At 45.4% G+C, this 14485-nt stretch overlaps 1 protein-coding gene across 1 annotated transcript in view; it reads left to right on the top strand.

Moving 5' to 3' along the window:
* Nucleotides 1–12999, top strand: part of clic4 (chloride intracellular channel 4) — a 35343-nt gene extending 22344 nt beyond the window's left edge. The window contains exons 2-6 of the mRNA XM_036542892.1: nt 2797–2906; nt 6751–6876; nt 7439–7545; nt 9540–9721; nt 11326–12999. Coding sequence (XP_036398785.1) covers nt 2797–2906; nt 6751–6876; nt 7439–7545; nt 9540–9721; nt 11326–11490 — 690 coding nt within the window. The 3' untranslated portion in view covers nt 11491–12999. The remainder of the gene's footprint in view (nt 1–2796; nt 2907–6750; nt 6877–7438; nt 7546–9539; nt 9722–11325) is intronic.
* Nucleotides 13000–14485: the final 1486 nt, after the last annotated feature.

Consider the following 14485-nt stretch of genomic DNA (forward strand, 5'->3'; position numbering starts at 1 on the left):
ATGTGGTCTGACTGTACTGAAAATAACTGGCGATTCACTCACTCGTTTTACTCCTTCACTCTTTTTGTAGATTTATCTTCTGCCATTGTTGTTTATCTACATATTTACTGATTGGAAGGAAAGTAGGTGTACAGGAGATACTCTTCGTTTCTGGATGATTTCTCGGGGGTACGGAGGAGGGTTTTAGCTGCGTGCAGCAGTGTTCCTTCCTTTAGAGTTTTGACAGACTGTTAAAACCTGACGACAATCTCCCCCAGTCTGCAATCCACAAAAACTTCCCAGAGTTCTCTGGGGTTCATCTGAATTCCAAAGCAAAGGCTGCTGGGTAGGTGGGGTCTGGCCTTCTGCCTGAACCTCACCAAAAACATCTGCGTCTGCCCCCCCCCCCCCCCCCCCCCAATCAAGCAGGACGATTCACCACCGCCCCCCTTTCTGAGTTTCTCCTTCCATACACTGCGCCTCTCCAGTCTGTAACTGCAGGCATTATGTGTGAATGGCAGTGACCGTACATTATTTATGCTATGTTACCCACAAGGACCCAAGCACCATTATCCATAGAAATAATTGCAGTACTGGTACTTACACACATCATCATCACTTATTTACTCAACTGTATTTTTTTTTACTAAAGTAATTCAGGTTAAGTGCTTTACATTACTCTGTGATTTGATCCCATGACTTGCCCTGCCACACATGCACTTAATATACAAGCACATCGGGCTGACAGCACAGCAGTGATGAAAAGGGGTCTAGCACAGGGACACCTGTATCAGAGTAGCATTACTGTGAAAGCTTTCAGTCACCCCCAAGTGTGGTTTCCACAGACCCAACCCCTTCTTACCAGAAATGGATCCTGGCACTTGCTAGCTCATCACTGTAGGTAGAGAACAATGAGTGTGGTGGTAAGGAGATGGAAGTGGTGGTGCTGGCACTGGCAGAACTCTTGCGTGTTCAAACATTCATGTCAGTCACTCCCCTCACACTCTCTCGCGTGCGTGCATGTGTGCATAAAATCTCACACCCGCATTGTTCAGCCATGGCGTTGCTGGGAAGAGAGAGGGGCTAGTTCCCAAAGCGCAGAGGAAAAGGAGTCTTATCAGCATCGCAGCTTGTAGTTACTCACAGAATTTAAAAGGGAAATATTTCAAAAACATTAGACTGTTCCTCCCCAGGTCCCACAGGAAGGCACTCAGAAATAGTGGGTGCTGTGTGTCCCTCCGGTAAGGTTCACTAGCTATAATCCAATCTTAGCCCTCTCCTTAAGCAGCAATGTAGAACCCTCCAGAGCTGCAGGACAGACATCGTATGTACAATGTACATCTTTTACTTTTTACATGCATGCACTCTCTCACTGCGGGGCCAGATAGTCAGGTGTAGATTGGATGGAAATGAGCTGTGTTCCTCTGTGAAGTCCCCCCCCCCCGGCCTCTGAGCTGTGACTTAATTAACCTGCCAGTCCTTCACGGCTGAAGCAAGCCTGCAGCCAGGAGAACCAATTGACACAAGTGGTCCGAGAGCAACACTGTGTCACTGAGTGAAGAGTCAGCAGTGGAGTCTGTCAACGAGCAGCATCCCAGGGACTGCCCGTTTCGGGGACAGCTGTCCGTCACAGAGATGACCTGTCCATCACGGAGACAGATGTCTGTTAGAGTGCAGCGCAGTCGTACTATGTGTAGTGATGCCGGTGTAAATGTGTACATGCATTTTTCCAGTGAAAATGGAGGTACAGCATCATGTGGGGGTTTGGGGGATGGCAGAGCAGCATGAGGAGGATGCGTTCATTAGTCAGTGAGCTGCAGTGTGGGTGTCAGCACTCGTTGTGGTGTCAGCAGTCAGAACATGGACAGCTTGCTTCCTGGTGAGCACCCCCATCCTTCCGGAGGTTAGCAGGGGGGGCAAGGTTTCTGTGGTGATTCCAGCAGATGTGGGGGGAAAAGGTGACAATCCGGGCTCTGTGTTAACATCTCAGGACAGAGCCACCTGGTCTTTAATGGTGTGCTTGTGGAAAAATGTGTGAAAGGGTTCGAGTGAGGATCAGTCACACTGAGCCCTCAGTGCAGGTGAAAGGGTCTGAGTGAGGATCAGTCACACTGAGCCCTCAGCGCAGGTGAAAGGGTTCGAGTGAGGATCAGTCACACTGAGCCCTCCGTGCGTGTGAAAGGGTTCGAGTGAGGATCAGTCACACTGAACCCTCAGCGCAGGTGAAAGGGTCTGAGTGAGGATCAGTCACACTGAGCCCTCCGTGCAGGTGTAAGGGTCTGAGTGAGGATCAGTCACACTGAGCCCTCCGTGCAGGTGTAAGGGTCTGAGTGAGGATCAGTCACACTGAGCCCTTAGTGCGTGTGAAAGAACAGTTGTTGCTCCTGGGGTTGTTTGGTGTAAATGCTACTGAAGGCCTATTATTCATAACATTCGGGGTATGTTTTAGGATGAAATAACTCAGATTTGCATTGTGGGCTAAACTAGTGAGGATGAACATCTTTTGTTCTTTTTTTTGCTAAGGTAGAAGTGTAAGCTAAAAAAGGAAGTCAACACTTGTTTTGGATTGGGTTTAAAATGAGATTTCTGCCTGAAAAATAATTTCTTGGAACACAGCATTGTGGGAGAGATGCCAGCTAGTAAACAACATTCAAACAAAGTTTCACAAGAACCGCAGCGGAATGCTGACCCTGCTGCAGTGACACGGACACGGCGTGTCATGAATGTGGCGTGAAAACGTTACAGTCTCTGCTGTGGGGCGGTGTGAGGATGTGACGAGTGACAAGGACTGACGGATTTCTCCCTGTTCGTCCGCAGGCGGGGAGCGACGGGGAGAGCATCGGCAACTGCCCCTTCTCCCAGCGGCTCTTCATGATTCTCTGGCTGAAGGGCGTGGTCTTCAACGTCACCACGGTCGACCTGAAGAGGTGAGACCCTGTTCTTCCCTCTCTGTGCTCGCAGGCTGCGGCTCAGCCAGAAGACCTGCTGAAATGTGCCGTGATATTCTCCCTTCTCTGCAGAGTTGGGTTGTACTGTAACCTTAGAGAAGCCAAAAGTGGGAAAGTAAATGGATATTTCTCAAAGGCTGTGGTGTCCTCTGCGCTAATGTCATCTCTACCCTGGGCTAATGTCATCTCTGCCCTGCAGGGAAGTAGCACATGTACACACACACACACACACACACACACACACACACAGCCAAGGGAGCCAGTCTGCCCCCACTCTCACATGGTCTCTCTCACACAAACACACACACAGTCACATTCAGTCAGGTCCCTCCCTCCCCAGGTGTTGTATATGTGCCAGTGAGTAAGCTGCTTTCTCATTTTACCTTTTACTGTTCAGAACAGACCCGCCAGATGTATTATGGCTGTTTGTACATTGCGTGTGATCCAGACCAGATCCTTAATGGCCTCTTGTTCAGATACGCCTTTAACTCCCTTGCCTTGGTGCTGGAGTTATACGAGTTCACAGAAACACTAGTTAGAAAACATTGTGCTCAATTCAGACGCAGCTCCCCACAAAGACCCAGAGTCATCCCTGAAGCCCTGGAGCTGAGTTGCGTGTGGCCATTTTCCCATGCTTTGAACTGGGGTTTTTTCAAAATGCAATACAAGAGAATGGCTGTCAGGGCCCCATTTTGCAAAGCTGTGGCTTCTCTCAGGAGTGTCAGATTATATGCGTGTGTGTGTGTGTGTGTAACCTACACGTAATAACGTAAGAGGCACATACGAAAGCGAGTAGGCCTGAAGCCCTGCCCTACCCACCGAACGGCGTCCCCGTCCCCCCTCCCCCCTCCCCCCGTCCCCCGTCTTGCCCCCTCAGACATCTGCACCCGTCCCGCTCGAAAGTGCCCTTTTTCAGAGGAGTGATAAACGCATCACTTTTTCCACATGCAATCTCCACTCGGCACAGAGAGGCACTGAACAACAGGGCTACTGTTCGTTTATGTCCCCTCCACTCCTCCTTTTTTCCACCCCTGACGGAATTCTGCAGCTTTCTGCCCTAATGCCGTCGCTGTCTTCGTCAGAAGCAGAAAACGTTTCGCACGTACCTGTTGCAGCTCCGTTTTACGGAAGAAGTGGGCGGGTTTGTTGAGCAGCAAACAGTGGTTTGTAGTATTTGAGAGCTCTCTGCTGAACGGAACCACCTGTGGTTGAACGACTTTGTTGTGCCAAAGACCAGGGCAACCGTGATACAGCACATTTATCAAACCAAATTCATTGTTTATGATAGATAGTAGCTCAGCAGGCATATAATTAATTGAAAGAATGAATGCATATTTAGAGAGTGTTCACCATGAAATACGATTAATTAAATTCATTGTGAGGATTCATCAGCTACATGTTACTGGGTGATTGGCAGTGATGTCTGTACTATCCTCATTATTGTGGTTGCCCTGTAACTGTACAGTGAGCAGTGTGCTGAAGGCGACCTGAAGTGCTTGTGCTCTTATTCATTTTAATGTTGAATGTTGTACTGCTCCAACATGCTCATTTTTCCCTCTGTTGGAAGAAGGTGTGGTCAAGATCATATTTGCTTACATGAAATGTAAAGTCTTGAAATATAACATTTAACTTTTATATATAGCTTACTTAATGAACTTTGGTTTAGCTTAAATTTCTCAAAGCACTTATTTGCAATGATTACATGGTTACTCTTGATTTTCCAAGTAAACTATTTTGCAGGTACAGTTGTTACTGCACCCTCAGTAGCCCCTTAACACACAGGCGGATATTTACTTGAGTGATTCAGCTAATGTTCTGCCCCTGAGTAGAACCCTCTAGAGTCCAGGAGCCTAATCGCTTCCCTATATAACAGCCCCCTCTGCGGTAAAAGAGCATGCATGTGGGTCCAGGATTGGAGCTCATTTCCTGAGGAGGAGTGTGTCTGGCTGAATCTCACCCGCCCCTTTCCCTCCCCTCTCCCTGCAGACCCACGGCTGCCATGGTCGTGCCACAGGGATAAGGTCACTTCCTGTCTTCATACCACAGGGATGAGGTCACTTCCTGCAATTTTACCCCTAAACTGGTGTTGCTGCCCAGTCCAGATGATCCTCCATTTTAAATGTTGTATGTTTGCCTGTTGTGGCCTTATAGGGCAGATAAAAGAAATGAGAATGACTTAATTCGTTTTATTAAACTTAGCCTTGGTACAGTCAAGTGTAGGCCACAAGTGTTTTATATAATGTGACAAAGACATCGGTTTAAAATCAAATGGTACGTACAATGTTGCGTACATGAAAACAGTAAATTTTTCAGAGCATGCACTTTGAATCAAGTTTGTAGAAATAGACAGGATAGTGCAGGATCCTGTTGAATGCTGCAGGCATTCCCTGGGGGGAATACTCATTCTAGGACATTCATATCTATTCATGCTGTGATATGTACTGTACAGGTGACACACAAGGGTTTGTCAGTGTTTTGCTGATTGTTTTGCTGAATAGAGCTAGCCATACAATATGAATGAAGTATGCTGCCGTTCAGCTTCTAGCACTCAGCTTCTTTATATCATCAGCTGACCATCCTTTGGTTTCCATGGTGGTTAATGTATCATTTTTGGCCGATCCATCTGGCATTAATTACACGGTGGTCCTCTTGAGCAGAGCTGCGTGCTGAAACCTTTTGCGGTTCACTGTTAGGTAGAACTGAAAGGCTCAATATTTTGAGGATTGCGTAACGCGGTGAAGCGCTGTGTACAGACAGTCCTTTCATCAAATCCCCATTAGGTACAGCAGAGACATGGACACGCGCCCACCGCCCCTCCCCTCCCCTTTTACCCAAAACACTCTGTGCACGTCTCAGGCCATGGGTGTCTGCAGCATGTGCACACGCGCACACACACACGCACACGCACACACACACACTGTGGCCGTGCCGATGAGTGTGGCGTGGTGGAAAGTGCAGGCCCAGTCCAGTTGAGATGGCTCTGTGGGCACTGAGAGAATGCAGTGGGCGGGGCGGGTGTGCTGCCGTGCTGCGGACTGGACGGGCCTAGAAAAGTCCTCTCTGATTCCGGCCCATTGTTCTGGACCAAGCGCTCGGTGCCAGCCTGTGAAAGGGACGGCCGCGGTCACCACGGTCGCCAGCGGGACAGCAGGCCTCAGTGCTGAGCCCTGACTGGCCGCACGCAGCTGCTGTTTCTATGGTGATGGGGCGTGGCTCAGCACAGGGTGGAGCAGCGCTTAAAGCTGGTGGTGAAAACTGCGTGCCTAGCTGTGACCCCTTAGGAGCCAGAGTATTTAACCTCAGTGTAATTATGCATCTCTTATTTGCCCTGGGTATAACCTGATTTTGTGTTATCAAACATAAGTTGTTATTCCTCATTCTTTCTCCTCTCGTCATACACAGAGGTCATTGTCATACCCTTCTAACCCTTAACCCTCACGTCCAGAGATTAACCATATCTCCACACCAATGAATCAACACGATACTGTCCTGAATTTCTCTTTAAAAACAACTACAGGAAATAAGCACCTCTTGAAAGTGGATATTAGTGGTCATGGTAATTTTCAGTCACATATCATTAAAAGTGATTATTATAATTGTAGATTTAATTTGCCTGTTTGGACATCCTTAGACAGAATCTTCCAGTAATTTGATCATGTGGAATATTATTATATCTGCAGCTCAAGTGGAACAGTGGAGGACGTGAGATTTGCTAAAATTCTGTTTTAGTAGTTACTGCTACTGCACTTTGGTGTTAAATTCACGATCACTTAGGTGAGATGTGTGTGTGTGTGTGTGTTTCTTATCTTCCTACTCCATTCAGGAAACCGGCTGATCTTCAGAACCTGGCTCCTGGAACTCACCCCCCATTCATCACCTTCAATGGAGAGGTCAAGACCGACGTCAACAAGATTGAGGAGTTCCTCGAGGATGTTCTCAGCCCGCCCAAGTGAGTGTCCCGCCTTTCCCGTCATGCCTGGTGATCCCTGACCCGGCCCCACCTTGCTCACTGCAGCCGGTTTTACTGCAGATGAAGACTTTGTTGATTGGTGCACGTGGGCTGCTTGTCATGGCCTCCATCTCTGTGCCAGCTCATCACAGAGGCCTCATGTTGCCCAGGCCCTACGTCCTAGCCAATCAGTGTGTACTTAGCTTCAGGGAATCAGAGCTGATTACTAGTTACACCTTAATTACAGCAAATGAAATACTTTTCCTTTTGATCTTCATCCTATAATATTGTATATGTTTTAAATGGTATTTTAAAAAAGGCATCCAGTTTTGTTTAAAAAAAAAAAAAATCACCAATACTCCATACACTATTTTACACACAGATGTTTGTACCAAACCAAGCAAGACTAAAACACACACACGTGCACACACACGGTAGTGAAAGCCTCCACCCCAGTCTAAAATGAAAGAAAATAAAAAAAAATATGGATATTGCAAGCTCAGGCTCAGGAGTGCAGTTGAAGCGCACATGTGCGTGTGTAATGGCCGTACCCTGTTCTCAGGTACACCAAGCTGGGAGCTCGGCACCCTGAGTCCAACACCGCAGGGATGGACATCTTCGCCAAGTTCTCTGCCTTCATCAAGAACTCCAAGCCAGACGCCAATGAGGGTGAGTCTGCGGTAGTACGAGCCGTGTGGGCACTCGAGCAGCTGGTGAGAAGCGTGTCAGTGCCGTAGCCCTCTCCTCGGCTGCTCTAGGGTCACTCTCAGAAAGGGACCAGGCTCCTAGGCCTCCGATTGAATTACTCAGAGCTGGGAAGAGAATTCCTGTTGCTAGGCGACGCCGGGAGACCTGTGGTCACCGGCGGCTACAGACACAGGGCTTTTGTTTGGCTGGGGGCACAGCGGATTGGTCCTCCTCTCTCCGTCAGCTGCGCGATTCCTGCCGCTGCCACTGTTCCTTTCTGTCCCTGGCAGCGTGGACGTGAAAACGCGGTGACAAAGGACCACCGCGATACTGCCTCCGTAATACTCACCACATGAGCAAAACGAAGGGCAGTCACTCTGAATAAAGTCATTTGCTGAGCTGTTTAATGTTTTGTAAATCAATCAAGAAAGTAAGTCATTTCTACACTACCTCACTTATGTTCTGCTTTTGTTATTTATAATCATTTAAATTGATCAACTGTCACAAGAAACGTTTTATGAAGAAGTGGTGTTCATTGTCTTATTATGGGCTGGATTACACATCCACTTCTTTTATTGCTCTTCACCACCCTGGTAAAATATTTACTCAACGTGCAGATTGGCTCACAGTGAAGCAGGGACTTAGGAGCTTATAAAGAATGTTCTTCTGGATTGTTGGAAGGCCTTCACTAGTTTCTGAGAGATTCTTTTAGTGAGAATCTTAATTTATGAATTGTTTAAACAGAAGTTGTTGGCACTTTTTGTTTGATTGTGGTGTTCACTTTTAACTTATTGTTCTTTCCCTGTTGATAACCTTTAGATGAGAGATTTGCATGGGAATCTTATTTTGTCTCTTTAAGCTTCAGTCTGTGTGCTGGGTTGTCCAAATAATAAACACTCTTAAGCAGTGTGGGTTTGGCTAGTTTGGGATAACCTTGCCAAGCTAAAAGTTTATGCAGCTAAGGCAACATATCATGAGCTGCGTGTTTATTACAAAGACTATTTGTGGAACTTGTTTTGTGTGTTTCCTGTGCAATGCTGCCCTCTTGTGGCAGTAAAGACTATTTGCTGTACTGCATTTGAGAGTGGTCAGCCCTGGTCTGAGAAGGCAGCAGTGTGTGCAGGCTTCATTTTCAGGCACTCTGTCACTTGAATTGTTCTAGTTTATCAACCTTCCCCAGTTCTGAACGGGGTTCCCATATCATCTGGATATTTACATCCTAGAAATGCCATTGAAAAGTCACTGAAAGTGGTCAAATATCTCACTGTCCAATCCACAGTCATGATAAATTACCCTTATCTGGTAAAAATATGTCCATCTTTCTTCCTAACGGTATGGCTTGATACCTGTTAAGAGTAATGTAAGCAGTGATAGTGTTTAAAGATGCTGCTGTCTGGGTTGTATCCCTTGGGAAAGCATCTGTGTTAGTGTCTGTGCAGACACTATGCATTTTGAAAGTAATGTGTCTCAAAGTATTCTCCCTTTGTAATTCCATTGTTAACGCAGCCTAGTTTCAGGGGATTTTCTCTATTGCAGCAATTATATTAATCCATCAAAGTCCTGAAAACCTCATTTAAAAATCAGGCAATTTAAATCTGATTTGATTCCTTTCAGAGCGAGTAAGTGGTTTAAGGAAAATTGAGAAAATGTGGCAGGATTATGTCCCTCCTGGACTGGAGTTGAAGAGCTTGCTCCTGTTTGTGCTGCTTTTATTATTGTTACTATTATTATCATCATAATTATCATATATTTATCAATCAGATGTCTTGAGGGCAATTCACGGCACATTGGGAAATACAACTGCAGAGAACATTACTTACGAAGTTAAGTTAAAGTAGATGCATGCCGTCTAGCATCCTAATTAACAATAACTACAACAGTTTACATGTGAGACCACCTGAAAAGAGTGAACTTGCTGAAAGCAAGTGGAAGCTTGTTTACAGAAGAGGGCTGACTGAGGTATTCCTCACCTGCAGCCCTAGAGCGTGGCCTACTGAAGACCCTCCAGAAGCTGGATGAGTACCTCCGCTCCCCTCTGCCCGACGAGATCGACCACAACAGCATCGAGGACATCAAGGTGTCCTCCCGCAAGTTCCTGGATGGCGACGAGATGACGCTGGCCGACTGCAACCTGCTCCCCAAACTTCACATCGTCAAGGTGAGGCGTTTACTCCAGGAAGGCTGTTCGTTGGTAACGATGGCCGGGTGAGGCTTCCTGCTCAAATCCTGTAATGGCTCAAGCTGCCATGTGCTCTCATTGCACTGTTGTATTACTGTCATTTAGCAGATGCTCCTATCCTGAGTGACTTACACGGGTTACAGGTTTATCCATTTATACAGCTGGATGTTTACCGAGGCAATTCTAGGTTGCCTTGTCTAAGTACCTTGCCCAAGGGTACAGCAGAAGTGGCCCAGAAGGGAAAGGAACTATCAGTCTTTCAGTTACGAATCCTGCTCCTTGCCATTATGTCATACTGCTGCCCAATCACTGACTTGTCCAAACAAATCAAACGATTTGGCTCTCCAGAGAAAAACTGTGACAAACATGATCGGTTCAAATCAGTGAGTCGCTGATGGCACGATAGCTGCTCCTGTCGTGTGCTTCTGTTATGTTCAGAATGTGGATATTGGCGCTAATGTGAAACCTGAGCCAATTGAAAGCTTTTAAACCCTAGCCCTCTCCCAGAGAGTTTGGCAAACAGATTCAGCGTCAAATGCATTGTGGGTAGGAAATACGCACAGCATTTTCACACTTCTCACGGCAGATGGCGAGTTGTATTTGAAGTCCTTCAGTTAATCCTGTGGAAAAACGGATGCAGCTGTCGAACATACCCCTGGAGTAACACTTTCCCCAGTGCTGACGCATTGCTGTTATGGAGTTTCTGTCAGAAAACTGGATAATTCCTGGAGTTTCATCTCATCTCAGGTTTTTATACATGCTTCAATAATTAATGAAAAAATATGTATGTTTCAACACTATGTGGTGTGCTCCTTGGGCGTCGCGCTTCAGGAATGCTTTCAGCCTGTTTGGCAAACCGCAGTGTAGAGGGAGAGAACAGGCTGTTGTGACTAGGTGCGCTGCAAGAATGCAAGTAGTGCTTGTTCCAAAGCTCTGACCGGAGCACCCAGGGTGACGTAGGGTAGCACAAAGCAGTCCTCCTATGGGGGTGAACCCAGAATACAATATTTAACCTCTCAGCAGTAAGGTATTGTCTTTATGTTGTCTCTCTTTTAAATTTACCATAAATATAAAAGCAAGAAACTGTAGAGAAGGTAGCCATAGTGGTGGCCGTGGTGTCTACAGTAGCATGGGAGAGTATCACACTACTTCTACATTACATTGCTACATTGCATTACATTAGTCATTCAGTAGGTGCTCTTATCCAAAGCAACTTCAACAGGCACAAAAGTGTATCTGTTCAAGTTGAGTGAGCAACAGTGTCAGACCAGGCTGACAACGCTCCCAGACCTGTGAGTGTGAGCATAACATTAGTCAAGTTAACTTGTCTGACTAGACGGAAAGCCAAGTACACCCACTATCTTACGTCTCAGTTACTGGATCACAGAATTCAGCTAGACCACAGAATCCATACTGAGACTTAGACTAAGAAACTTTAATCTCAGTAAGATGAGCACACCTGGAGCAGGTAAGACCCAGACAATCCCCTGATCCCGTGGTGCATCCACGCATTAGGGAAGAGAGGCCATGAAACCAACAGAGCTTGCAAGTTCAGTCGGCCATTTTTTCTCCCCTCCCTGCAGGTGGTGGCAAAGAAGTACCGTGGCTTTGAGATCCCCAAGGAGATGACAGGCATCTGGAAGTACCTGGCCAACGCCTACACCCGGGAGGAGTTCACCAACACCTGCCCTAGCGACAAGGAGATTGAGATTGCCTATGCAGACGTGGCCAAAAGACTGGTCAAGTAGTCCCTGTGTTGCCCTAAGTCCCCCACCCCCCCATCCCACCCCTAAACCCTCCCTAAAGTCCAAAACTCAGTCAGCACTGGGACATGACAAACAATGTATATCTTTCTTTCTTTCTCTCTTCATTTAGAAGCATCAGAAAAAGAGATAACCATTGCATGATTACTTTTTTGTTAAAGTTTTTTTATCTCTTATGCTGTTAATGGAATTCAGAGAGGTCTCTGACTTTCCTTTATTTTTCTTTCTTTTTTTTGAATTGGGGCCGGTGAGGCAGCGGAAGTTCTGCCAGACACATGCTATTGGTCTATCAGGTTACACTGTGTCCTTATTATTGACAGTGGAGAAGAATTTTGCACTCTGCTGTGATCATGTGATAAACTCAGTGCCCTTGCCCACCTATGGAGGGATTGTTTTTTCTATTGTTACAAAAAGCTTTCCTAGGAAGACAAAGACAGTGATCAACAAGTTTATAGATATGTATTTGGGAATGACTTCTTTCTAATTGCTTTGATGGAGGACGCTGTAAAAATAGTGTTCAGTCCTCCACTGAGTGTGTAGGAAATGGTGCCAGAGGGTCACTGCGTTCTAGGAGCAGCAAGACGTGAAGAAACGTCATGGAAACCGGAAGGAAGGATGGAAGGAACAGATAAGAGGAGAGATGTGGACACTCCCTCCCGAGTCTTGTCCAGTAGCTGCAGAGACACGATAGTATCTCAGCGTAGCTGCCAGCAAGACTCATAGCTACTCGTTAGTGATTATTTACATATGGAAAGAGGTGCTAGCATTATGGGTAAAGTTGGATGTCTGGCTGGCATTGGGGTGTGGCACAGAGCATACGTCCTCTCACCACACTGCCTCTTTGGCTGCCTAAGCATAGTCATAGTTAATAGCATTATGGCATCTTCCCTCAAGGATGCAGCATATCTTGCTAGGAAGGTGTGAGTTTTTCAGTGTACTAAATTAATGTAACACTGACGAAACAAGATTACACAAGATACAGCAGGGAAAAATAGCAGGGAGCTCAACCACCCCCCCATAAGGTACAGCAACAATTAGTTTGGCCACAGTATTCACATGTGTACATTTCTGCTTTACCATCCACACTCCCTCTAGGGCTTTAATATATGAAGGGAACTCTGAAAATTTTGCTTTGCTTGCATGTTGCTGGCGGCCTTGTATTTCTTTACTGAGGGGAAGAAGGCTCCATTCCCCTGCCCGAGTGGCTTGTGGTTTTGCTGTGGACAGAATGACTCCCTCTTTCACAAGCCAGACAAGCGTGAGCCACGTGCCTTTACCTTCCACTCTGAGTGCATTGATTGATGAAGGGGAGCATTAGCATGTGGGCGGGGCAGCAGGCAGAGTGACACTGAACATATTCATGAGGCGTCACTCGTTTTAAGGAGTGACAGACACCAAGGGGTTCATTTCCCCCATCATGAAATTAGTCCTCAGATTAGTGAATGTATTCTACTACAGTTCCAGCATTTTTTTTTTTTTGGAAGTTTTTTTTTCCCCCCCAGACATTTATGTATTGTTTTAATGCAAAGTTTAAAAAGAGGAATTGTAAATATTTGTTTTGAGTGTTCAGAAAGTTTGACATGTAATTTTTATACATCATATCATTTCATTTGATGGAGGGGAAAAGGCCTCTAATTTTTTTTTTTAAACACGCTTTGGAGTTTTAGTACTAGAAAACATCTTGTCTGGCCTGGTTCATTATTTTTTCATGCTCTGTTTTTGCAGTAAAGTTTTCATTAATCATTGCATTACTATGTATGTATGTCAGTTACAACAGAAAACCCAAGTGGTAGTCATGGCTTTATAACTATTTTGACAGTATTGAAATAAAACTATTACTGGCATCCAATGACTCTTTGCCTTCTGAAAGTGACAAAAGTTCCTGATAGACACTTTTCCCAACATCATATTCCCCCCTTATGAAGTTAAGTACAAACAGGAGACAGGTTGTGGGTAAATGGGGTGAAAAGTATCTGGTGGGTGTTTGTAAAACCTTCTCTAAATTCTGTCCTCACAGCTAATGCATCCATCAGTAGAGGGAATTAGTAAAGCTGCTTCAGGGAAGATGTTTTCAATTCACTGCCCTAAACAGAGGAGGACAAGATCAAAATCACTGTCTCAATCCCATAATGGGCTGAGGCAACACATAAGTAATAAACATGTCAAAAAACAACATTCTCTCAACATTCTTGTAACATCGTTAAAATGTGGCATTCTTATGGGGGCTGAACTGTGCCTGGACATCACACTGTTGCGTGACAACCATGTGAGTGCCTTTAAAACTGCCATCATATGAGGGAACCACCCTAGCCTTCCTCAAGCTCAGTGAAAGTGAAAATCTCTTGCACATGAAAAAGGAAAAAAAAAGGTAACTTTTGTTTCTTTTTGTGGAGGGTTCTCTGCACCAAACATTGCAATACTCCATGCTCTGTGGAATTAATCATTATTTAGATTTCAGTCTTTGTCACACTAACCAACATATACGCATAAACATTTGCGCCAAGTTGTTTAACAGATATTGATACATTCAATTTATTTGCTGTGTATGCTTCATGTGCTTTCTGTACCAGTGTAAAAGCGTGATGTTATGCAGTGTAAACCTGTATATTCAACACTTTATTCTGGTATATCAGTAAACCGCTGGCAGCTAACAATAAAAATCTATATATTTTCACTATCCTTCTTTAAGTGTAATTATCTTGCATCTTTTAATTTATGACAAGTGACAGATGCTCTCCTCTATTTTAAATGTTCATGTTCCAATGTCAACACAGTGCAGAGTGTGATGCATGTACAGATCTAAATTGAGCTTTTCTCTTTTGATAAGCATAAAACAAACGTGAGATGAAAATTTACTTGTATGGGTCTTTACTTTGGTCTGAATTAAAATGCATACATTGAATGCGTATACATACACAGAGACCTATTTAGTTGGACTACCCAAACGATTAGTAACATTTGGGTAATATCGCTGTGGGTT

Source organism: Megalops cyprinoides, chromosome 12 (genome assembly GCF_013368585.1).
Source record: "Megalops cyprinoides isolate fMegCyp1 chromosome 12, fMegCyp1.pri, whole genome shotgun sequence".
NCBI lineage: Eukaryota > Metazoa > Chordata > Actinopteri > Elopiformes > Megalopidae > Megalops > Megalops cyprinoides.